The sequence below is a fragment of the Ochotona princeps genome, chromosome 4 (genome assembly GCF_030435755.1).
Source record: "Ochotona princeps isolate mOchPri1 chromosome 4, mOchPri1.hap1, whole genome shotgun sequence".
NCBI classification, from domain to species: Eukaryota; Metazoa; Chordata; class Mammalia; order Lagomorpha; family Ochotonidae; genus Ochotona; species Ochotona princeps.
The window spans coordinates 40,881,615-40,907,813 of record NC_080835.1 but is presented as its reverse complement, the minus strand read 5'-3'; the positions used below and the strand labels follow the sequence as shown (position 1 = coordinate 40,907,813).

The 26,199-nt window shown below is 34.9% G+C and overlaps 1 protein-coding gene across 23 annotated transcripts in view; it reads right to left on the bottom strand.

The window, feature by feature from the left end:
• SOX6 (SRY-box transcription factor 6) overlaps positions 1–26,199 on the bottom strand; it is a 595,708-nt gene that overhangs the window by 341,202 nt on the left and 228,307 nt on the right. For all 23 annotated transcript variants that reach the window (XM_058663306.1, XM_058663317.1, XM_058663314.1 and 20 more), the window contains one exon: positions 14,009–14,249. In XM_058663306.1, the coding sequence (XP_058519289.1) occupies positions 14,009–14,249 (241 nt within the window). The remainder of the gene's footprint in view (positions 1–14,008; positions 14,250–26,199) is intronic.

Below are 26,199 nucleotides of genomic sequence, written 5' to 3'. Positions count from 1 at the left end.
AGACCTGAACGAATCTCGACTCGTGGGTTTAGATTGATTTAGCTCCAGCCATTGTGGCCACATGGGGAGTGAGCCAGTAGACAGAAGATCTTTCTCTCTCTCTCTTCCTTCTCTCTGTAAATCTGACTTTCCAATAAAAATAAATAAATCTTTTTTTTAAAGAAAAGATCACTTGCTATAACGGACAAGTAAAAAGTTAACTTTTATTAAAAATGAGACAGAAAAATTTGGTTTACATACATCAATGTTTGAATAAAAATTAGGTCACTTATTACAGTGATCATCTGCTTAATAATAAAAACGATTCATGGACGTGTTGGAAAATAAATCTGTTACAAGTATTTGCTTGTGTCATAATCACAAATATCTTCATTAATTTTAAAATGTGAATTTGATTCACAGAAATAGAGTCACAGCCAAAAAAAAATTTTTAAGTGGCCTCATTGTGATATTGAATAATAGAAGTAAACATTAAACAAGTGAATACAGCAAAAATTAACATCTGCAAACTGTCAGGAGAAGCATACTGAAAAGCCATTAATTAAATAACACTATTGTCCTCACATACAAAATCAGAACATCAACATTCAAAGGTCCTGGGGCTGCCACTGTGGCATAGCAAGCTAAGCTATCACCAACATTTCACATTTTTTAGGTATTAGGAGGTCCTTTATTCAGAGTAGGAACAGGAGCAAGGGTGGAGGGGGAGAAAACTAGAAGGAACACATCTCCTGCCATGGCGGCAGGACGGGAGGCTGCCAGGGCAGGGGAAGGGGGCAAGATGGAGGACAGGGGAGAGCCAGGTAAAAATGGAAGAGCAAGAGAAGAGTGGGTACACATGGAGGCTCACTTGATACAACCCAGTGGGCCTAGAAGGCAGATGCACCTAGGAAAGTCATGGAAGATGGTTCAAGTGCTTGGGCCTTTGCACCCACATGGAAGACCCAATGAAATCCTGGCTCTTGCTTTGAACCAGCCCAGCTCTTGCCCTTGCAGACATTTGGGGAGTGAACCGGCAGATGGAAAACATCTCTCTCTCTTTGTCTCTCTGTCTCTCTCTTTCTCTCACTCTCCCTTTTACTCTCTGGAACTCTGCCTTCAAAACAAATGAATAAATCTTTAACAGTAAGTAAACAAAATCCAAAGGCCCTTCAAGATAAAATTACTCAGCATCACCTAGCAATTGAATTCCCTACAGGAAAAAGGTATAATAAATAAAATAGCCAACAAAATACAGATTTACTGATTCACTGGAAAGATTTTCTAATTCAAATCCCTAATTGAAATTTTTAAACTTAACTTCCGGTTACATTAGTTAAGCTTTCTTGCCTGAATTCTCTTGTTTGTAAAGTTAAAATGTGAAAAACTGCAGTAAAGAAATGACCTCATAAAGTTATGAATGCTACGTGAATTCATAAAACACTGAAAATAATGACTATTATATAACAAGTGCTCACTGGGTGACAACGGTGATGGTGGTTAGTTAGACTATTCTTAACTAGTGACTTTTTGGCCTCTCTTCCACTGGTAAAGATTCACCATTCTCATAAAGGAATTCTTCCCATCTTTGCAGGGTGGGCAAAATTCCCCTTCATGAGAATTTCAAATCTATTTCAACTTATAGTTCTAATTAGTAAAAACATTCCAAATGTTAGCTTTTCAATACATACTAGGTTAAAACACTGTCACTCTATTCTATGACTAGGAGTAATGAAACTATAATAAGAGGAAGTTTAAGGCAAAGAGGCATGATAGTGAATTTCCTTGCAGACTACAACATTATATCAAGGTTCAGCTGCTGTTTGGTTCATGTTCCAATCAACTCAGGCCGTTATTCTTACCTGGACACTTACTAGTATTCAAAATACTCTCTATAAAATACTCAACCTAAACAATGCTACCCAGCCAGGCTAGAACTGGTTAAAACAATTTCAATCTTGAAATCAAAAATTTTAAAAATGGTAATAGACTTCATGGTTACAACTCAAATCATTTATTTTTGAGATGAGAAAATTAAAGTTAAGCGATATCAAGTGCTTTCCCTAAGATTGCACAGCAAATTAGTGGTTTCAGAGATGAACATAGGCTCTCTATTAATCCTTTTCACTAACTTCCTAGTAATGTCAGGGAAAACATTTACAATGAACAAAAAGAATATGATTGGGGTTTTTTTGTTTTTTTATTTTTGTTTTTGTTTTTTACTAAAGCATTAGGGAGTAAAGTTAGGGATTTGTAGGAGTTGGAAATGTTGAATAAGCTTTTCCAGAGCAAGTTTCTCCATAGAGCCTCTCTCCAGAGGTAATTAAATTTTCTAGGATCAAACCTAGACACTCTGTTTGCACTTCCATCTTTTGCAGTCTTATTCCCATTTGAGACACAACAGCACACTTATAAAAGCATTTTTGTTGTGATAATCAACAAAAGGGCAATTAGAATGCTTTAAATAAAAAGAAATATTTCTGGGTATCTGTCCTTCACATCTCATAAATTTTAACATTAAAAACTACCAAAGCCCAACCAAGGTTTGTCAAATCTACTTGTTCCTTACATAGGTGCTACACGACTAACGGTGAAGCCCTTTCATGACGTGTGGCCTAGGAAACAGAGGCAAGAAGATGGCTCCGTACGTCATATGATGAGTCCTCCAATCCATTCCATAAACAACAATCTTTCTCTTCATTGGCTTTTACCCAGTAAAGTTCCCAGTTATAAGGACTGTATTACAAAAACCCCTCAAATCTCTTCCTGTCAAATGCATGTAATTATGAGGTCATTTCTTCATTGTATTTATTATCATTCTAACTTTACAGACAAGGGAATTAAGGCAAGAAAGGTTAACTAATGTAAGAGGAAGTTAAGTTTAAAAATTTCAATTAGGGGTTTGAATTAGAAAACCTATCAGTGAATCAGTGAATCTTCCCAAATGCAGGAGACATTTCAAAACTTAGAAAAATTTCTGAAAAGGGAAAGAAAAGATGTGAACTTTTGTTTTTCTCTGTTAATTTCATTTTCTTGTATGTAATTCAGAGAACAATAGCCAAAAGAAGAGGCAAGCTGTAATCTTACTATTCATTTCAGAAAGCAAAATAGACTATAATAAAATTACATACAGAATAATGAGTAAGGAAACAAAAATCAGTGAGACATCTTCAACCAAAGCATACCAGGAGCAAAACAAATTAATACAACTGGAGACCAAATATTAACTTCAAATTCAAGAGAAAAAATTTACTTAATCATAGATTAAATTAGCTAAACCCTAGATATTTCAGTTCCTATGAAAAAAAATCCTAAATGAAAACTACTTGCCACATGTGTTATTTCTTTTTCATGTTTCTAAGTAAGTTAACATCATTTGCTCTATTAGTATAATTGATATGTGCTTGCATGAGGGTATATTTGCTCTCACAAGTTTGTTGAACTTGAGAACAAGGTATCTGAGGTATTCATAGGACACTGGCAGGAGAATCAAATCAGAGCTAAATGATAACGAAGCAAAAAGTTTACAAAATAATTTCCAATCATTTTATTAACAATGCTTTCCATTTTCTATGGTGCTAATGAAATATAAAGAAGATAAATGAAATACATAAATATTCATTTCTAATTTCAACCTGATTGTAAAGTTTTATTAGCTAATGTTTGTAACTTACACTTTGCATTTGAGAATGTGGCTTACACAAAGATATACTATTGAACTAAACTTAATTTGCCTCAAATAATAATGCCTAGGGATGAGGGGAATGTAGTCACAGCAAAACAATACTTCAAAGGTTAATATTGTAAAAAATAAATACATTATCTTATTAAAAACTGCATTCACAAAAGGAATGATAGCTTAAAGTTGTCCTTATAAAAGTTACATTTCCCTTGGAAAACAAGCAAAATCTTTTATTGCAGAGGACACCCAAATCTTGGGATAATTTGTATATTACAATAATTAAGGCACATCATTAATAGCATTCAAGAAACATGGGTGTTTGTGGAAAAAACAGTCAAGACTCTCCTGCTGGATCCAGGTGGTTTGACTCACCAATCTGAGACAGCCCTTTCAGTCTCTTCTCCCCGGTTGAATGGTACAAGCAGAATTCTCTATGCTAAAGTTTCCTCTATGGAGAGCTACTATGCCCAAATTCAAGAAAGAAGGGAGCTCACCAGGCATACAAACACAAGGCTTGCTTCCTCCTCCCAAAGTACTATCCTGCAAACCATATTCGTCACAACCCTATTCCTGATGCATTTCTCCTTCTAAGTCATGGAAAGTTCAAATCAGTCATGTTAATTACTTGATGATGTACAAGGGAGAGTCTTCAAAAAGTACATAAAAAATATATTATGAAAAACTATCTTTGCATTTCAAAATTTTGCATAAAATTCCATTTTCCACAATGGCTTGAAGCACCCTCATATAACACGTATATTATTTTCTATAAGATGTTGGTTGGAAGCATTCCAAAAGTGTCTATATTTCTTCATTTTAATCATATTTTGCTATAATGATAAGTCCAAAAGTCAGGCAAGAAGACACTGCATGAAGCAATTCTACAAAAATGTGTACATCAATCAGAACCGCATATAGCCTGGTACGTGTTTATGTTGTTTTGCTTTAATCAGAAAAGAACTAATGTCCTGAGATCAGCTTCCAGTGATTGACAATAAGCAATTTTCACAAAAGGCTTATTTTTTTAAGCCCAGATTCCAGTGGCATTTGAAGAAAAACAAAGTTGAGAACAGTCTTGCTGTATACATGTTAGAAGAGATTAAACTAGATTTTCTCTAAATGCTCAATATTATTTGAAATAATTATCAAAAAGTGAATTTTCTCATGTCTGTAAATACTAAACACCCCAGCTACACTGTGGTCATACCAGAGTATTTGCATATGGATAGTCTATAGGAAAAGTCAAATCACAGGAGAAGATTCACTATGAGATGTACAATGTATATTCGTCAAAGAAATGAAAACAAAATATTTTTAAAATATTGTATTGTATAAAACTGAAGCAAAAGATGGGAATATTGGCAGATTTCCAGAAAAGATCATCCTTAACATGAAAGAATATTGCAAATTGTACATGAATGGCAATGATACAGTTGATTAAGAAATTCACACTAAATAGTCTGCCAATCTACATCACCAGATCGAACACATCATGAAAGAGCAAAACAAAAATGAACAAGTTACATGCAACTTCATGGAAGACATTCTGTACACACAATTTGGAAAAAAAAAAGATTATCCTTGAACTGTTAAAATATAAACGAAATGCAAAAAGTCTTGACCAGACGTAGCAAAATATTGGATTTTTATATTTTGGTAGGTGCTCAATATGCAACCCACCTAATCACATGTTAATGACTGGAGTATGTTAATCAGTATGCATACCCAATTCATTCTTGCCCACGAGGGGGGAGATAACTATTGATGAGCATGTTAATGTTTCTACTCTTGGTAAAAATTTTGATAACACATCAGCTATGAATGAAAACTTTCCAAAAGGTGTCTATGAAAAGATGAACTTGATAAAACTAAGCAAAATGACAAAATGTTTCTTGATTCCATAAACTCCAAGATATTTTCTAGTAGCATACCAGTAATTGATTTTTTTCTATTTAAAAATCTCTAGATTTGGGAAGATTTTTAAAAACTATACTTACTTTTCAATAACAGAAATGAACACTGCACATAATCAGTGTCTAAAAATATAAAGGCAATAAGGCCCAGCATGGTAGCCTAGTGACTAAAGTCATTGCCTTACAAGTGCCAAAATCCCATTTGGCACCGGTTCTAATCCCAGCAGTCCTACTTCCCATCCAGCTCCCTGCCTGTGCCCTGGGAAAGTAATACAGGATGGACCAAAGCTAAGGACCCTGCACCCGCATGGGAGACCGCATGGGAAGAGGGTCCAGGCTCCTGGCTTCAGATTGGCTCAACTGCAGCCATTGCCGCTTGAGGAGTGAATCAACATACAGGAGATCTTCCTCTCTATCTCTCCACCTCTCTGTAGATCTGATTTTCTTTTTTTTTTTAAAGATTTATTTATTTTTATTACAAAGTCAGATATACAGAGAGGAGGAGAGACAGAGAGGAAGATCTTCCATCCGATGATTCACTCCCCAAGTGAGCTGCAATGGCCGGCGCGCGCCAATCCAAAGCCAGGAACCATGAACCTCTTCCGGGTCTCCCACGCGGGTGCAGGGTCCCAAAGCTTTGGGCCATCCTCAACTGCTTTCCCAGGCCACAAGCAGGGAGCTTGATGGGAAGTAGAGCTGCCGAGATTAGAACCAGCGCCCATATCGGATCTCGGGGCGTTCAAGGCGAGGACTTTAGCCGCTAGGCCATGGCGCCGGTCCCAGATCTGATTTTCCAATCTAAATAAATAAAGGAGATCGATATGTTAACTTGATTGTCTTTTTCATTACCCACAGCGATATTTGTCAGTCTGTGCAAAAAAATAAGTGGTTCTATATTTTTGTTCAAACTGTACATACACAAGAAAATTTAAATGTACGATTAAATTTCTGAGACTGACTTTCATAGCAGGCAGAAGTACTGTGTGTTAACAAGGTTTCTGATCTGTAGAAAACAGGAAATTCCCCAAAGGACTGTCTACAGAACATGTTCTGTGACTCAGGAGCGGAGATAAGCATTTTCACTTTAAAAACAAAAAACTAGGTTTGAACTTTACTTAAATTGGACAGATTTTTCAAAATCTGAAAATTGAAGTATTTCTCAAAAATTTAAAACCTTGCTTATTATGAACTTTTTAAAGTCACTTTGTACACCAACCATGTGCTACAAAGGATGTACATAAACTCTACCTTAATCATTAAGACTAACTAGTTAGAATTTTGCCAAACAGTAAGGTTTCCCTACATACTTTTGAAAGTCCCAATAAAAGTGACTAAATAAATTTCAGTTGGGTGCTACCTACTATCTTAAATGACTCAATCTTTCCAAATCTGGCAAAAAATCAAGTTTTTTAAATATTTTAGAAAGCAACAAGATGAGAAATTTTCTAAGTCTGTCACAACATAATGCATAGCTAAGAATTAAATTCTCACTAAAAATTCCTGGACTATGCTATCATGCAATGACAACAGCTCCATTCCCAGAAATGGTCCAAAGTCTACTCCATTTTATGACTCCAAGACTACATAAAACACCCCAGAGACTATTAGCAACCTCATTAGACAAAAAGCAAGAGAGGCAAAGAGAAGGAAAGTTTTGCAAGCAAGAGAACATTGTGCCAAATGTTATTTATTAAATATCTCAACATGCCTATTATTATTTTCTTTTAATTATACAACAAAGGGCATTATTGGCACCTTAATTTTTTTATTTATAGTAAACTGTTGACATTTGTCTTGTTAGAGTTATAAGCCAGTCTAGCCGAGAAACAGCCAGGTTCAGCAAAATTATGCTTCAATGCTATAAAATGCTAAATACTATAATGAAAATAGACACAAGACAGCTGAATAGTAATCCATAGCCATTTTAAGGTGTATAGAACCAGGTTGTATATAAACCAAAGTTAAAATGTCAATGAAGAAGTTACAGGATGTGGTTAAGAACTTCCCTTTTTTTAACCTATTGCTTATTCAACACTATGTCAATTAATTCCATAACATTATAAATTACTGCTGATGTTATGTTGGGGCTTTTAATGGATCAGGATGATACTCTGCTGGCTCTACCTTCAGACCAGAGATGGTCTCCCCAAGAAGCCGTTGAACTTATCTGGACAATAAGATGCTGGACTCTATGCTTGGTATATGCTTGCAATGAAAGAATCTCAACTGAACTTGAACTGTGGTAATGCAACAAGGTGGAGGAATCCACCATGGGGGGAGGATTTGGGAAGGGGTGGGGGAATTCCCAGTGCCTATAAAATTGTGTCACATAATACAATGTAATAAAAAAAAAACACCATGCTAAAATAAAAAGTAAAAAAAATTAATTTAAAACTTTCCTAGAATCTAAAACTTACGCAGAGGAATATAATCAGGTCTCTGAGAAGGAGTTCATATATTCTGGGACTGATGGTCCAATATGGCTTCTAGTTAGTCTAGTAGTTAAATGCTAGATGCAGAGGCTGGCATTGTGGCATATCCTATAAAGCTGTGACACAGGCATTCCATATAGATGCCAGTTCATGTCCTGGCTGTTCTGCCTCTGAATCATCTCCTTGCTAAATGCCTGGGAAAAGCAGCAAAAGATGGCCCTGTCACCCACATGGAGGCCCAGCTTTGGGCTGGCCCACAACAAAGCATTCTGGCCATCTGGAGAGTTGCCCAGTAGATAGAGAATTTTGCACTTTCTGTCTCTCCTTTCCTCTCTGTAACTCTGACTTTCAAATAAATAAGGAAATCTGTTTACAAAAAAGAAAAGTCAGATACATACAATATCATTTTTATCTAAAAGGATTGTGAAGAAAAAAATGGAAATAAGGCAAGTTAATTTTGCTGTCAAGATTTTTAAAATAGATATTTTTCATAATACTTTTATGAACTTTTGAAGATTTTCAGTGTCTGAAAATAAACCTACATGTAGGTACTTGTGTATGTGAGCATTAAAGGCTCACATACAATCTTATTGGCGCTTTCTGTACCTTGTAAGAGATACTTGTCCTAACCCACATCTTCGTGGCGTAGCACAGAAGCCACCTACAGTTGTCTCTTAAGCAAAAAGCATCTGTCTCTGGCCTGAAGCCATTCTCTGGACCAGTTAGTAACATGTCTATTTCTTCCCCCTCAGTTTTCCTCCACATTGTCCTCAGCAATCTCATCTATTATCCATTTTTACTGACTGCCCACACGCATATGACTTAAAACAATCTCTATCATATTCTGTGTGCATCTTCAAAATGTCTGAGAAGTCATCAACAAATTACCTCCCTAACTATCCACTCTTCCATTCAACAATCACCAAACTTGTCACTCATCTCACTGCAATAGTTTTCTAACAGGTGTCCCTATGTCTGATGTTATCGCCCATAGCCCATTTTCTACACAGCAGGCAATGTGATCTTATAAAAGAAATCAAATCACGTTACTCTCTTGTTTCAAAATTTTCCAATGGCTTCTGCCTGCACCTGAAACGGAGTACGAAAACCTCTTGAAGCTATGACAGACCCCATAATATATGCTATCTAATTTCTTCTCTGACTTCCCCCCGCCAACACATCATTCTCTCTCTGACAAACCATCCTATTGTTCTTTGTTGCTCAAACACCCCAATCAAAAGGCTTTTGGGTAATATCTATCCCCAAAGAAAGACTCTTTCTATCCAAATTTCAGTTCAACAATCCCTTCCTCAAAAAAAAAAAAAAAATCCATAACCTGTCTAGTCATTCTGTGTCACACTTCATTTAACTTTCTTCATAGAATTTATCATTGCCTGAAATTGTTTCAATCCGCAAGACAATAAGGCATCTTTAGTGTCTTCCACACCACTTCACAACAGCAGGATCTTATCTGTATTGTTTACAGGTAGTTCCTGGACCTGGGACTTAGTGAACGCTAGGTCGTCAAGTAACCTGTACACTCTAAACAATGTAAGGAAGAAAAAGTACAAAATGGTCGGAATATCTTTTCTTAACAAACTAAAATAATAACTAATTTGCACCCAAAAGTTATGCATTCACAAACAGGTTCACTAACAATATATAGACAGGTGCAATCTTTAGCAGATAATATTTATACAAGTATCATACACAGAATAATAAACAGTATAACAAAAATTTACTCTGTGTTTATTAACATAAAAATGAAATACTACACATTTTTCATAAAAATGATGTGAATTTTTGCTTAATGAATTGGCTCTAATGAAAATGAAAACATTTCAGTGGACTGTGTCAATATTTCTCTGCAAAAAAAGTCTTGGCATATTGGTTCCTTGATGACAAGATTAGTGCCAGACCATTGAAAGGAGACTATTACACTAACTTGTCAGTCTTCAAATGCATCTCACCCATGAATATAGCACTTGAGATGCAAAACTCAACAATGTGGTTTCCACAACGTAAATTATTATAGTTAAAATGAGAGCCTACACTTTTAAATTTTAAATTTTTATCTCAAAAGTTTTCTGTTGTTTTTTGCTTATGTCATAATAGATTCTTTTCCTTCTTTGAAGCTATCTGATCACATATTTTGTCAGACAGCAACCTAAAAATAATCAGAATTGCAACATGTAAAGATACTCTTTTCTAACCAGGAAGTGGGATTTGGTAGAACTTTTTTGCTTTATCTTTACCCACCCCTACATAAATGCTCCTCTGTGGTCTTGACACTTTAAAGTAAAACCATTTCTGAATGCAGAAGATAAAAAATGTTCAGGATTTATCTCTAACTGTCCACCACAGAGTAAAAAACAATGGAAATGGAATAGATGTTGATAAAAATGTCTCTGTGTTTCAGATTTTCTGTAAAATTTTATTACTCCAGAATTATGTCATAGCGTTCAATTACAGTAAATAAGGAAGTAAAGAATATGGACAATTAAAGAGAACTATAAATATCTCTTTATCTCAGGCTTTTGGCTCCTCCTTTATTTGTTTTAGGTAAAAAACAAAATGACTATTAAATTCCATATTAGACTCAGTCTTCTATTCCAACACACAGAAAGAGAGAGAGAGTCACATACACACTAAATGTAGGTTAGCAGGTCTGCTCAGACCTAAAATCCTGCAGACTTTTTTTCCCATAAAGAAAAATTGCTTGGTGATATGATACTTACAACGTAAGACCTTGCAGGTCTGATGTTATAGTTGTTACACATTATTGCATCTATTGAGTGAAAGGCAGCACAAAGGGAATTTCCAAATGCAGCTGCTATTTCTCATTTGTTAAATCCTTTTATTACACCATATAAGTACACAGCTGGGAAATACTATAGAGTGGGAGTTAAAACAAAATATTTTGGCTTGCAGACATTCAGAATATACAAAGGCTCCAGTGGAAATCAAAGCCTGATATCAAAAAAGAACAAAAGTTTGAAAACATTTCTAGCAAGTATGATTTCTTTTATACCAATTATAACATATTTGTAACTTTAAACTCTTCTATAGTACCATAAATCACATTTAACATAAACTTGGTAAGCAAATTATTACATGTTTTCTGACAAAATCCTGGATCATAAAAATTTGAGAGCAATTTATCAAAGCAACTTGGCACATGACATAATAAAAACAAAATAATTTTACCATGAAAAATATGCAAAGTTGTTAAAAGAAAGTTTGGGAGTTCGAGCTATTATTTATGCCTCCATCCAATATTTTCCAGTCCAGTTATTTCAATTTGTTTGGCATAAAAGCCAAAACACACCTTGACTTGTCCCTTTTCTCTATCTACTCTTACTCTACACCAATCCAAACTGCTGTTATCTTTCACTTAGACTTCTGAAACAGATTCCCAAAAGACCTTCCTTCTTCCACTCTTATTTCCCTCCAATCCCATCCATGTCACCACAGAATTAAGTCTGAAATGTTCTTAAACCCTTCAAAGGCTTTTCACTGCACTTAGATAAAATCTTACCTCCATAATATTATCTCCAAAGTCTTGTTTGATATAGTTCCTGCCCATCTCGCCAAACACATCTGATACTAAATTGCATCCTCACTCATATTCCAGGCACAAAGATCATCTTTGATTTCCTAAAATTAAGCTATATTTTTCTCACCTCAAATACTTGATACATTCTCCTCCCTCTGTAGTTTTACTATTTATTCCACTCTACCTGGCTAGTTGCTATTACCCTTAGCTCAGAAAGGACATTACTCACCATCCATTCTAAATCAGGTTTTTTTCAATACATTCGTACATGACATTCTATTATTTTTGCTTAATATTATATATCACAATTTTAATTATAAATGTGCTTTTGGGTATACTCACTAAGTTTCTATTCCTTCTGCTGGACTATAAATTCCCTGGAGATTTAAATTATGTCAGTTTTGTTCATTACTATACAGTCAACACCCACTTGAATACTTGACATAAAGAAGGTACTCAATAAATACTTGTAGAAATTAAAATTAAATATAGCCCCATAATCTTACCAATAAGCAGGACTTGCGATCTAACTGACCCTTGCTAACTTGCAGAGGTAAAATGGATAACTTAAGTTCAGCCAGAAAAACACACCTTAGTCTTCCTTTGTTGTATCTCTCCCTTCTCACTGCTCATGGAAAATAAATCTTTGCGTGTACTGAATTGCTCAATGTTGATTTCCTTCAAAACTAAAATTGGAATGGGTATTGTGGCATAACAGTTTATGCCACCACTTGAAAGCCATCATCCCCAAACAGGGAACCTGCTCAAGTTCCATCTTCTGTGTCTCCAACCCAGCTTCCTGTTGTGTGTCTTGGAGGCAGAAGACAATAGCCCAAATATTCAAGTCCCTGCCACTATTGCGGGAAGCCAGATGAGGTTTCTGACCCCTGGCTTCAACCTCTCCATAGCTGTGGCTATTTGAAGAAGGAAGATATCCTTTTCTCCCTGCCTCAACCCATTCCTCCTTCACCTCCCTTTCCCTATCAAATAAATAAATCTTAAAAAAAGAGTGTGGGGTTGGGCCCGGCGGCATGGCCTAGCAGCTAAAGTCCTCGCCTTGAACGCCCCGGGATCCCATATGGGCGCCGGTTCTAATCCTGGCAGCTCCACTTCCCATCCAGCTCCCTGCTTGTGGCCTGGGAAGGCAGTTGAGGACGGCCCAATGCATTGGGACACTGCACCCGCGTGGGAGACCCAGAGGAGGTTCCAGGTTCCTGGCTTTGGATCGGCGCGCACCGGCCCGTTGTAGCTCACTTGGGGAGTGAAACATCCGACGGAAGATCTTCCTCTGTGTCTCTCCTCTCTGTATATCTGACTTTGTAATAAAATGAATAAATCTCAAAAAAAAAAAAAAGAGTGTGGGGGCAGAGTTCTGATTTAGTGGGTTAAGTCATTGCCTGAAACACCAACATTCTGTGTGAGCTGCTCCAATTTCAATCTAGCTCCTTGCAAATGTGCCGGGAAAGCAGTGGAAGACAGTCTGAGTACTAAAGCATCTGCCACATGCTATACCAGGCTCGGGCTTAGACCTGGCCCAGCCCTGACCACTGCAGCCACTTGAGGGGTGAATTAATAAAGAGAGACTGTTTCTATCTCCTCCTCTCTCACTGTAAATCTCTTTCAAACAAATAAACCGATTTTTTTTTAAAAATGCTATAGAAACGTTTCATTTCTTTTCCAGTTCCTTATTTGCCACTCAACTATCACAGAGACTGGTCACATCTACAAAGACATGGGGAAAAGAACAATGGCCGTTTCCATAAATTATTGTGTTAAGTCTGTGAGATATTAAATACAGAGTAAGCATTTAAATATACATTGCTAACAGTAAACATATTTAAAATGTTATTTTGGCATTAATTTCCTCCTGATTTACTTAAAACATTCTTCACTTGATTAGTCAAATGCAAAACAGGTTAAAACTTTTAATAAATTATATGAAGTATTTTTACTCTTTTAGATGCTAAAAATTAGAATGCTTTCTGTTTTGACCATTAGAAATAGACTATAACAGGGGAATGACTGCTAACATACTACATATACCTGCATTTGATGTTGACCTAATAATACAAATAAACTACATCAGAGACTATTTTTTAAATTATCCTGCTTACTAGTGCAAAGATACTTCAGAAAGTCCACAGAAAATGGAATTTAACAAAACACATTTTAGTGCAAAAAAATTTAAATCCATGCTTACCAGTGCTCAAAAAGTTCACATAAATATGTATTATGGAAAAATCAACCATGGATTTCAAGATTTTTTGCACAAAAAAATTACGTATTTTTTTAATTCTAATTCTTTTTGAAGTTCCCTAGTATATTAGTAATTATCTCAATTGGAACTCAATAACTCTAATGCCATGTATTCTCAGTTTTTGCTAAAACACTAATTTATAATAAGGATATAATAATACAGCATCAGAGGCATTTTTTAAAAGCTCACCATCCTTTGCTGAGATGACAGAACGCTGTCCCAGTCAGCATCTTGTTGAATGGTACTGACAAGTGTTGGTAGCTCCTCAGAGTGAGGTTTGTTGTGCATTATGGGGTGCAGAGGCAGATGGGGAGCCACATGTTGATCACTACCCTCTTCCTTTTCCCTTGAGGTCAAATCCTGGGTCATCGCTTCCTCTCCATCAGCTGCACAGGCAAATGGAGAGGTGGCTTGCTTGGAAGACATTCTCCTGCATAAGAAGGGAAAGCATTGTGGATGAAGAGGACCACCATGATCAACAACAACAAAAACAAACCCTCTCTTGCATTTGACTAATTTGGGGAAATGGAAAAGTCTTCAACTTCGAGACATTTATAGTCTATAACCCACTAAAAGCAGCTTTTGGCTTATCTGCACCTCAATATGTATGTGTGAGTGTGTTTAACTCAGAAAAACACTTTCCAGCAATTGCTGCAAATTTTTCTCTCTTAATAATCGAAAAACGAAATTTTTGTGGAACAAGTTTTTCTATTGTACAGCGTACATATATATTTTTTTTCTTCAAGCCTTCTCAGATTATAAACTTCTTGAGAACAATTAGGTTAATGGTTAGCAATGGAAAAAAAATGAATGAATAAACTGAAAAACAGCTGATTCACAAGATGATATGAAAGCTTAATTTCCAAATATGTCCTATAGCTTATTTTGGAACAATCACAATGAAAAAAGTCCATGTAGGAAAGTACAATCAGGATGGCAAATAATCCTAACAAAAGTTTTCAGCGAATCTTGGCCTGACTTCTCAGGATTTACTTTGTATTGTGGTTCTAATCCTAAAAACTACTACCTGTCCATTTGAAGATTTTATAAGAACTTTAACATTTGTCAAATACTGCAACATGTGACATTGTTTGAGTGACCAATATTACGTTAGGTTTCAGGAAATTTTACTGCATTTGAACTGAGTATCTGAAATAACTATACCTCTGGTTCGTCTGAGAATGTACTGTCATGATTTGATGTAATTATCCTGAAAACGGAAAACCGTCTTCAGTGCATACTTAAAACCCTCAAGAAATAACACTGGATATTCACTAGACTCCACAAAAATCAGACTATATTTTACATGACAAGGTCTACATTCTGTGCTTTCAATAGGTGTAAAGTCAATATATCATAATTAGTAAATAGAATTTCAAAACTTTTAAAATGTTACTTTATTGAGAATAAATTTTTCAGAAAATTCTTAGAAAAAAGATCATTGTTTGTAGCTTGAAGAAGAAACAATTCAATATTTAAAAATTAAACTTCTCATTATTTTTGCTTTATTGTATCCTTAGTTCAAAACTGCTGTGTAATGAAAGAAATAAAATCCCCCACCTTAATTGCTCTTTAACATTAATTGATTTCATACCATTTTTTTAAATGCACAAATCAGTTAACATAGGAAACCACATGAGCATTTTTCAAATTAGCAAATCATTAACTTGCTAGTACTGTTTCTACAGACAAATAAATACTGATTAAAGGGTCTAGAAATCTGATATTAACAGTTAAATTTACAAATCTGTCACATGCTTTCATGAATATTGCAGTGAAGGAAATATCAAGTGCAAAGAAAAATAATTAAGTTAATTCCAATTTAAACAGTAGTTTTTCTGTAGCAGCCCATGTTTCACATAGGATTTAACAGCTAATGCTAAATTTCTCACAATTAATGAGGGGACTCAGATTTAGTATCCTACAGTGAAAAAAAAATTAATATAATATCAGCTAATCTAATTATGCACAGCTCTAAATAAAAGTATTATGGGCTTTTGAAGTGCTTTGAAACATGTTAAAATGCTGATACCTACTTCCACTAATCATTCTACAAATACAATTTCACCTAATGCATATGATGCCAGAAAATAAAATAGGGTAAAGGAGTGCTGAAACAATGTCTCTATTTTCTTTGAGGAAAAAGAAATTCAATATTCTAAAGAATACAATAGCAATGACCAGATATTCCTGGCCAATTTCTGCCCATATTAGCAAATGGACAAATAAATACAATCACAAAAATTTACAATAAGGTGTGCTTCTTACAAGAATAATGTTAAGCTTACATTTCTGGACCCATAAGTATGACAGTAAAATAAGAGTTAACCACAAACACTAAGTGTGTTCTCACAATTCAGGATAATGACAGTACCACTAATGTAATCATTCTTATCTTTTTTTAAAAAAAAGAATAAATTTACTGTTGTTTTTTAAAACAGTTAAATACAATTGAAAGCCATAATCCAAAACTCAGAGTGACGTTAGCTCTCTCAACAACATCCTCTTATAATAAAATGAATTGGCTCCTTCCAATAGCAATATCTGTGATTGTTGCTTTCATATAAATTAATCATGACACAAAACCAAAGTGAAAGAAGTCTCTTAAGAGTAATTTCAACCATAAACTGCACCAGTGAACAATAGTGCACAATCCTAATTAAACACAACTATGCAGCTGTAAAAATAAACTAAATCTGTCCAAAGCTATGAGTGGAGTTTAAAGGCTGGCTTGTAAGAGTGTTTTCTTAAGGAAGACTGGGTCCTCGGTCTTAATCAACCAATAAATGATTTCCTGCAATTATATTAAATAGAAAATTATCTTCAAATGGGGAGTGTTAATTGAAAATCAAAATTCAGAGGGAAGTTTGGAAATTACACGCTGAATACAATTAGTGAGGAAAGGCTTCACCTCGACTTCATCAGCAGTCTTCTGGTGATTCCTCCAGTGACCATTCAGGAAAGCTACCTACTTATGAAATCACACAATTTGTCTCTTATTTTGCACCTACACATTCAAATGCATATCAGGATTGCAAGTAAAAGGAAGCCTGTCAGGAAAATCGCAGTGTTAAAGCTGACTGTTCATCCTCAGTTCACACCATGATTAAGGAAAATAAGCAAGGGGTGGTAAGACAACAATGGTTCATGACCAAGGTGGAAGGCACAGTCAACTTGGATATCTGTTGCTTTAGCAAAGGAATTAAAATTTTTCTGTTCTAAAAATACTTTTCCATATCATATTTTGTTTAATGTCTTACATATGCATTATTAGGGACCTCAATGACGTTGTATGCAGGATAAAATGATTTGCTGTTCTGTTAGCAAAATATTTTCTTGAACATTTCCTTTTGATAAAATTGTTGGATTTTTTTCAGGTTTTTCATTGTCAGCTCTTTTTTTAAAAAAAAAAGTAACATGTACACAAATTATTTTTAGTGCACAGTTTATTAAATAAGCCTTAGATTCATTGATTATTAGATTCAATTCACTGGCTTTTGTACACAATTACTTTATTAAATAATCCTTTGATTTAATGATTACATCTTCATTCATTCTTTTAAGAGATTTTTCCAGACCAACTAAGCTATGTTCTACAAGCTACAAAAACTTCTTTCTTATGCCTTTATTAAATAATCACTACACAATAGCTTCTCTGCTTTAGAAACTTACAAATCAATCATACCTTTCTTTTAAAAATTTCAAAAGTCATACAGAACACTTATATTTTTAATACTTTCCAGTATTATAACTTTCACAATCCTCCAGTATATCAGAATAACACCTTACTAAAGCTGCTTCTACACATAAGCAAAAAAAAAAAAAGTCCTCATGAAAATGGTCAATTTCCATGTGACTTTACTTTGTTTTATTTTTACACTATTATGACTTAAAAATCATTCAAATGAATTGTTTTTTTAATTTGTATTAAAAAAAATCCCCTAGTTGTACCCCCTGAAAACAGGGGTTTATAATGGAAGTGCTGACACAACCCTAACTAAAGCAGCGCAAATGTTGCCGCTATAATACACAAAATCAAGTTCTATTATTCTAAACTATCCTCGCTCATGGGATTTTTCTTTACTGTGCTCCCAGCCAAACTGCTGAAGCATGAAAAATTTAAATGCAATCAAATGCGCCCAATTCTACTTTACTAGAACAAGTGTCTACAGTGGTACAATCTTAAAAGGAGATGCAACAGATTTGTTTGGTGTTTTTTTTAACTGTTTATTTATAATACAGTGCATTGGAGATAAAATAAAAGAGGAAATTACACTCACATGGTACCAGTGTATTGACTACACAGAGTACATTATAATCAGAGTGGAAAACTACATTGTCAACTTATCACATTGGTTAAACAAGATAGTTTTCTGGGGCATAGCTATCATCAAGTAAAATACCCAAGGAAAATTAAGTATCTTTGTGACTCGTAAAACTAACTTACCATCATATGTTTCTTGAGCTTGAAATGTCTATACTCAACAGGTTAACTGAGATTCTACAATAGGATGACACTGGGAAGAACTCTGGGGTTAGGATTTGGAAGAAAACCTTGTTGGATAAAGCTTCTAATAATCAGTAATATTCTCTGGAAGGCCAGTAAGAATAAATACAGAAAGGTAATTGTTATTTTACTCGAAAACATGAATACAGAATCTGAGTGTGTAGGGCCTTGCAAACTTGCACAGTAATTTTGCTCTCTGTTCTTTAACAGCATCATATTTTTAAAAAATTCTTGCTTGGAAAAATTCTCTCAAATTATCATTTAGAATTTATGTAGCTATCTGAAAGATGTACTGAGTTCGTCAAAATAATACTTTACAAATATTTTCATTATGTTTATGAGCATTATAAAACGGCATTCACCTTCTAGGTGTGTGATAATTATTCAAAACAAGCCCTGTTTTTTTTTTGTACATAAAGCATCAATTTTACAGTTCGTTTACTTATAGAAAAAAAAATAGATGGGTGAAGCCAACACTCAAACATATTTTCGTTCGTTCTCAGGCTATCAAGGTAGTATTATTTCAGTCAAATAATCCATTGTTAATTTAATGCTGCACTTGATCTAACATGAGAAATAAACAACTAATTTTCCAAAAATACAAGACAGTGCCTCTCATTTGAGGGAACATGAGTAATACTTATGTTCAGCTGCCAAAAAACACAATACCCAAGAACCCCTACAAAGGACTCCAGCCCACCCTGCCTCAGGCAAAGAATGATTTAAAAAAGAAAAAAAACACATCTTCCTATACCTCTAATTTCTACATTTAAGATCTTACATGAGGAAGGTTTATAGAGGATATACCTTTCTAGACATGAAGATGAACTTCATTTCAGAACTTTCTGAGTTTCATTCTGGTAAATCTAAGATCTGTTATTGATTTTTATTTATTTTATTTTGTTTGTTTACAGCACTATCATCTCCTCTTCCTACTCCACCTCCAAACCTCCCTGGACATCTGCCACATTTTTCTCTCCTTTCTTTCTACTTACATAAACAATTGAGAGGAATTCAAAGGAAAGGAGGGCAACTGCTTACAGAATTCCCTGCAAAGTTGTAAACCTATGTTCTAGAGTTTACAGATGCTCTTTTAGAACACAATTGGTAAAACATGGAAATAATAATGTATGTTAGAAGAAAACTCACTGATTTGAATTAGCTGAAGAATCAGTACAGAAGAGGCGAATGAAATATATTTGAAATTCTTTAGGTATGCCAAACAAAGGGTCAATGGATTTCCGATTTTGTTTAAGGCTTCTAAATTTTCACAATAAAGCACTAAAATTTGTATCCAGGGGCCATTTGAGGTTGTTTAAAACAAGGACTACCTGGAACAGATTCCTCTCAAGTCATCAAAGTTTGTGTTTCTAGAGTTTATATTTAGCTGACAATATTGCTGTCACTTTATATAGCTTAAGACTGTTCTTTGGACTAGAGCTCATATGTCTTGGAATGCTTTGACTCATGAATTGTTTCTCATGATAATGTTACATCACGTAACCACCTCTGTATAATTGGTTCGTATCTGATTGAAAAGACAGGGAACAAGCCTAATGCTGGCATGTTTACTGCCTATGGAGAACCTATAATTACTACATTACTACATGTGTCCCTGAGTATCTAGTTTCTTCCAATCAAAACAATTTGATTTCATGTAACTTCTAGTGTATCGTTTTGTTTGATTGAAATACTCTTGAGCTTTTTAATAGGTCATCCACCCAGTAACTTGTTAGGACTTCTGCTTTGGAAAGTCAGACCCAGAGTATATAAATGAAATCAATGAATTCACAATAAAAGTGAAATCAAACAATGGCTACTATAAATATTCACCAACAGAGTATTTTAATCAAGTACAATGACTTCAGAGCTGAACTGCAAGAATCCTACATGGCATGAGTGAAAGAAAGCTGCTTAACATAAAAGCATAATGAATTTATATATATGGTCACTTTGAATCTCCTCTTCACATGAAATGAGAACCATAATTTCTAACTAGAATAACACACATGTTTTTGTCAGTTTGAAACTGATCAGACTAGTATAGAAGCCCACTTATAGGATATCATACCCAAACATTAATGCAAATCATAAACCAGAACAAGACTTTCTCAGAGAAAAACAATAGGAAGTTCTCAGCGTATGCATTTTAATTTGCATTTGTATTTCCATTTTAACACACCATTCAAGAAAAAATATTAAAATTGCTTCTATATAGATTGTCTTATTTTATAGAAATTCACACATGGTGAAATTATGTAAAGAAGTTAATATAATAGGTTTTTCATCAGCTAAGTGAAATAAAGTAGCAATCCACCTCTTTTGTTTACTAAAATAAGCCATAAACTTCAGGTTTCCATCAAAAAACTGACAAGAGGAGGAGTGGGAACAGCAGAGGGAAGAAAAAAAATGAAAAAGGAGAAAAAAGAGATAGTGAAAAGGAAGGAGAGAAACAATCATGGCTTTGCAGTTCATTTTCAGTTTGTCTACTTAATGAAAACCTCATTGTACATCCCCGAGAACTATTTCCAGGAGGCAAAGTATTTCAGATTCAGCAGAGGTTACACAAGCATCAAAGCAGTTAAATATAGGTGCCAAGCCGCATTGCCAGGAGCTCTTAGTACTGTGAGTTAGTGTTACCTGACAGCTTAGTGAATATAAAATTACTTGTTTCTCCAATTGAAGACAATCAAATTGTCACCTTCCATTGTAATAATGCACAACTAGTGATCAGCAAAGTGCAAACATAATTACCATGAAGAAAACAAAAAATCAAATCTACATCTCTCTACAGAGTAAACACATCTCTCTGGAATCCCCAAAACCGGAGTGCATTTTAATATTGATAGTTATGATGTAATCTTTATGTTGTTTAACAATGAGACTTATCCTTCATTCAACAAATATTAAAAATATAAAGACCAGTTCATAGAAAGTAAATACATATGCCAATAAAAGCACAATTACAAGTTGCCACACATAGTACAAAGGCCTACAAATTAAATCACTGCCATTTGGACTGATAACTTAAGTATGTTGGCAGCATATCCATTATAAAAATCTTATGAAGACTTCTTTCCAGCATAACAAACCACTCTGAGGACTGAAAAGGTCAGATAGGATGCAACCTCAAAAGATTTTATCTTGATTTTTTCTTTATTCTTTATTTTTTATTCTTTATTTTATTCTTTATTCTTTTATTTTTATTCTTTATTTTCTTTATTCTAAAGTTATCTAAAGCATAATCAACTTTAAATATTCTTAATGTTGAAGATCCACCTCAAAAATTGATTCAATCTTACTAACCAATTTCAGAAAAACAATCAAGGTTCGAAAACATATCCACAATGATTTTTTAATCACTCGGCACCTGGAATCTCTGTCCAAATCTGGTAACCAGATTGGCCCATTATCAAAGTGATCTTAACAAACCCAAAACTGGGTTTGTAGGAAAGCCGTGAAAATGTGACATGATACTCTCACATTGGGAGATGTAGGACTCTATTATCAAATAAAAGTGAATACCATTAATGTAGAGAATGCTTCCAACTATATTTTCAAAGATCCCTTACAGAAGTGGTTTTTTGGAGCTGGACTGTGGCCTAATCGGTCCGGTTTCTCCACTTGTGTCAGATCCAGATCCCTGCTGATGGCCTGGGAAAGCAGCAGAGGATGGCCCAAGTGCTTGGTATCCTGCACCCATGTGGGAACCCAAAGTTCCTGGGTCCTGGCTTTGGATGGGCTCATTATAAATGGCCATTGTAACCATTTGGGGAGTGAACCAACAGGTAGAAGACCTCTCTATGTCTCTCCTCCTCTGTGTAAATCTGTCCTTCAAATAAAAATACATTTTTTAAAAATGGCCTATTTTTATATCTGTAACTCAACACAAAACATTCACATTTAAAACATCCATACGTGACAAAAACTCCACACCAAGGTGAAAATGGAACAACTACAGACTCAAAAACATTAGGGTCTACGAGTTTGAACCTTAGAATACAAATTCAGGTATTAATAATATGATATCTCATTTCTTTAAATGATCTTTACATTATATGTTCATAAATAGAAACCAGCCAATCAATCCTGTATGTTATTCCTCTTTCTCCTTTTATCCATTATACTGGGGGAGCATGGAAGAAAGAGAGGAAGACATCACATGGTCTTGGTGACAGAAAAAGAATGGGGAGAAACAGGAACTCTGGTCTCTGGTTTCAAGTTGTATTGTGATTTTGAGATAAATTTCACATCATTACAAATGTGTGTGGATGTGGAAAATAAAACTGTTTTAAGAAAACATCTTTTTTTTTCCTTAGCCTTACAAGCTTCAAGTAATAAACTTCATATCCAAGAGACTTTCCATACAAGTTAAACACATAAAAAACTTCCCTGCAGAGAGGATGCAAGTAGTGCTTTTTGAACTTTGATGCTGAGTAATGTGATCCATGCCGGAAATGATACTCCTACAGAATATTCCTTATAATAATAATAATAATAATAATAATAATAATAATAATAATAATAAGTATTAATAAGAGAAAGAAAGGGAAACCTCTTATCTTCAAAATTGAAGAGAAAAATATTTGCACAAATATCAAGTTATTGAATGTGGAAGAAAAATAAAAGTCACTCAGAGATTTTTGTGAAGAAAAACTGTATACATTTATCAAGGACAAGGATTATGTCTGTCTTGTGTACTACTGTATCATCACGGCACACACAGCGCCCAACACAGTCAACTGTCATCAACACAGAAAAGAAAGCAAAGGGCAAATCAGAGAGATGGGCTGATGGCTTATTTTTAATTAAAATGAATAGATAACCACAGAAAATATCACTCACCTGTAAATGCTGTCAACATAAACATTTCTTCTTTATACACATTGTATTTCAGTGTCTGCTCATTTAAAAATTTAAACTATATGGTCATTACATCTATATCCCCAATACATATCTCCTAGAAATGTAAGTCTCCATCAACTGAAAAGCATTTATACCAAGTCATACTTTATGTTATATGTAAAAATTAACAATAGCTTTAAAAACTAGTTTCAATAATTTCAATACCTGTACTTCCAAATCAATCTCATTGCCACACCCTTCATCAGGCCAACCTCTTGTAGCTGATGGCAGAACAAAGTGCAAATTCCTAACCCTAGCATTCAACGCCCTTCCTCTACAGCCAACCAATCATTCTAAACTTATCTGCCTGGAGTCTACATTTTAACCTCCTACTCTACCTAAACTGACATAATTAAACTTCACTTATTGTTATCTATCTTCCAGTACTTTCACCTTTCCTTCTTATTACTAGAAAACTAACTGGGACTGTTCTAAGTAATTTCTCTTCACTTCTAGCAAGTTCTCTGACAAAGTATTCCTTATATCATGCATCCAGTAGTATTCCTTGTTACCTTGCACAATCATTCACAATCATTTTAAATGTATGACATCTTTTCTGAAAAGATTCACTTATTCATTTGAAAGTCGGAGTTATACAAAGAAAGAGACACACACACACACAGAGAGAGAGAGAGAGAGAGAGAGAGAAAGAGAGAGAGAGATCAATCTTCTATCCACTGGTTCACTCTCCAAATAGTAACAATAGCCAGGGCTGAGCCAGACCAAAGTCAGGAGCCAGGAGATTCTTCTGGATCTCCAATGTGGTAGCCAAGTATTTGAGCCATTTTCTGGTGCTTTGCAAGGTGCATTAGCATGGAGTTGGATCAGAAGTGTATCAGAAGTGGATCAGGTGGGTCTCAAACCAGTGCCCAATTGGGATGCCAGAATCATAGGTAGTGGTTTTTAATTGCCATACTACAATGTTGCTCCAACAGTTAATACTATGCAAATAATCTCAACCAGATTATAACTTCTCAAATGAGAACAAAATAAGGCTTCTTTGTATTCCCAAAGTAACTAGTACAAAGTTTTGCATAAAGAAAATACCCAGTCATCATTCTCCAATTATTTAAATATTAGAGAAGAAGGCACAAGTAAATTTAGGGTGCTATAACTTAAACAGAAAGAAAGAGTAACATTGAAAAATTTTAAAATTCAGAATCCACTTGGGTCATTCTCATCTCCTATCGAGCAGTTGTTCTTGGGCCCCAGCTCCACTTCCAAATCTAGCCTCCTGAAAATCCACAGCTGGAAGCAGCAGCAATGGCTCAGTAGCTGAGTCCCCACAACCTATCTGAAAGGGCCAGACTGAGTTTCTGATGGCTAGTTTAAGTTCTTGACAAATGACCCAGCAGATGAAAGATTTCTTTGTACATGTCTATTTCTATTTCTGCCTATGTTTGTGTCTGTCTTCTAAAGAAATTTTAAAATCTAATTGAAACTTTTAAGTGAAAATAAAAACATTAAATAAAATTTCCATAAGCAGGCATTCGGCCTAGCGGTTATGATGTACATATCCCACATCCAAGTGCTGGCTTTGCTCCCTTGCTCTGGCTCCTAACTATAGCTTTCCACTAATATAGACCCTGGGAGACAGTAAAGACGACCTCTATAATTGGATTGCTGTCACTGATGCACGTAGGAACCTAAATTGAGTTCCTCGTTCCCAGCTTCATCCCTAGCCAATTGAGCATCTGGAGATTTGGAGAGAAAATGGGCTAATGGCAGAATGTTCTCTCTCTTGCTTTCCCTCTTGTTTTTAAAAACAAAATGACATAAATTACAAAAAAATAATAAAATAAGGCTACTAGACTCTTTGTTCATAACTTGGTTTCCCAGGACTATCTTCTCTCCCATACACCCTGGCCAATTAAGTTCATTTCACATTTTTAAGTTCCATATTTTCTGGGGTGAATATTTGGCCCAGTGGTTAAGATGTTGCTTGGGAAGCCTGAATCTGAGTTTGGTTCAGATCCCAGTTCCAACTTCTTGCTAATGTGCACTCTGGAAGAAGTAGGTGATGGCTCAAGTGTATATGGATCCCAACCACCCTGGCCTTGGCATTCATTAGCCTTGGCTAGGGTGGCATGAGCATTTTTGGAGTGAACTTTTCCTTCTCTCTTTTTCTTTCTCATACTCTTTTTCTCTATTCTTTCACGTTCTAAGGCAAAGCAAGCCACAAAAATCATCAATCCATACTGTCAAAAAAGGTTAGGTTGATGGATGGATATTAGAGAAATAACTGAAGATATATTTTTCTTAGATAATTAGAATGTACCAGTTACTGTGCTAAGTACTGCTACACTGTATTATTTCATTTAGTTCACAAAGCAATGCTAGGAGTTAGATGTTATTAATATCCTGCATACCAATACAGAAATAAAGGCACAGTATTGCTGTTTAAAAACAATAACTTCCCTAAGATCATATTTAGCAAATATAAAAGAATCTGAATTCAGGTGTTCTAACTTTAAGATAAATGCTATTCAAACTAAAGGTTTGAAATAGAAATAAAGAGCTATTTTAAATAATCATCTGAATTATTCTTTACTAATTTCCACTGCATAACTTTATTTTGAGACTTTAAATTAGATATTCTAAATACTGATTTAATCAGAGTTTAGTCAAAGGATTTTCTATCCTTAGTTTTTCCTTCCCTACTACTTCTATTTGTAGATCCTAGCATAGTGAAACCAATAAAGGAGAGAGAAGAAACTAGAGTGGATAACCCTATAATCAGTCCATTTGACTCTGATTCTAGGCAGTATGAAAACAAAATGGGTGGGGGAAATGATAAATATCTATCAACACATAGGTTCACCATAGTTTCTACACATTGAATTATCTGACAATCATTGGTTAGTAACTATCCAGACTTTCCCTGATGTGCTTTTTCTGGTAGACCTGATGACTGGCATTTAACTATATCCCTGTATAGACCACTGTGAAATAAAATAAAAATGTCACT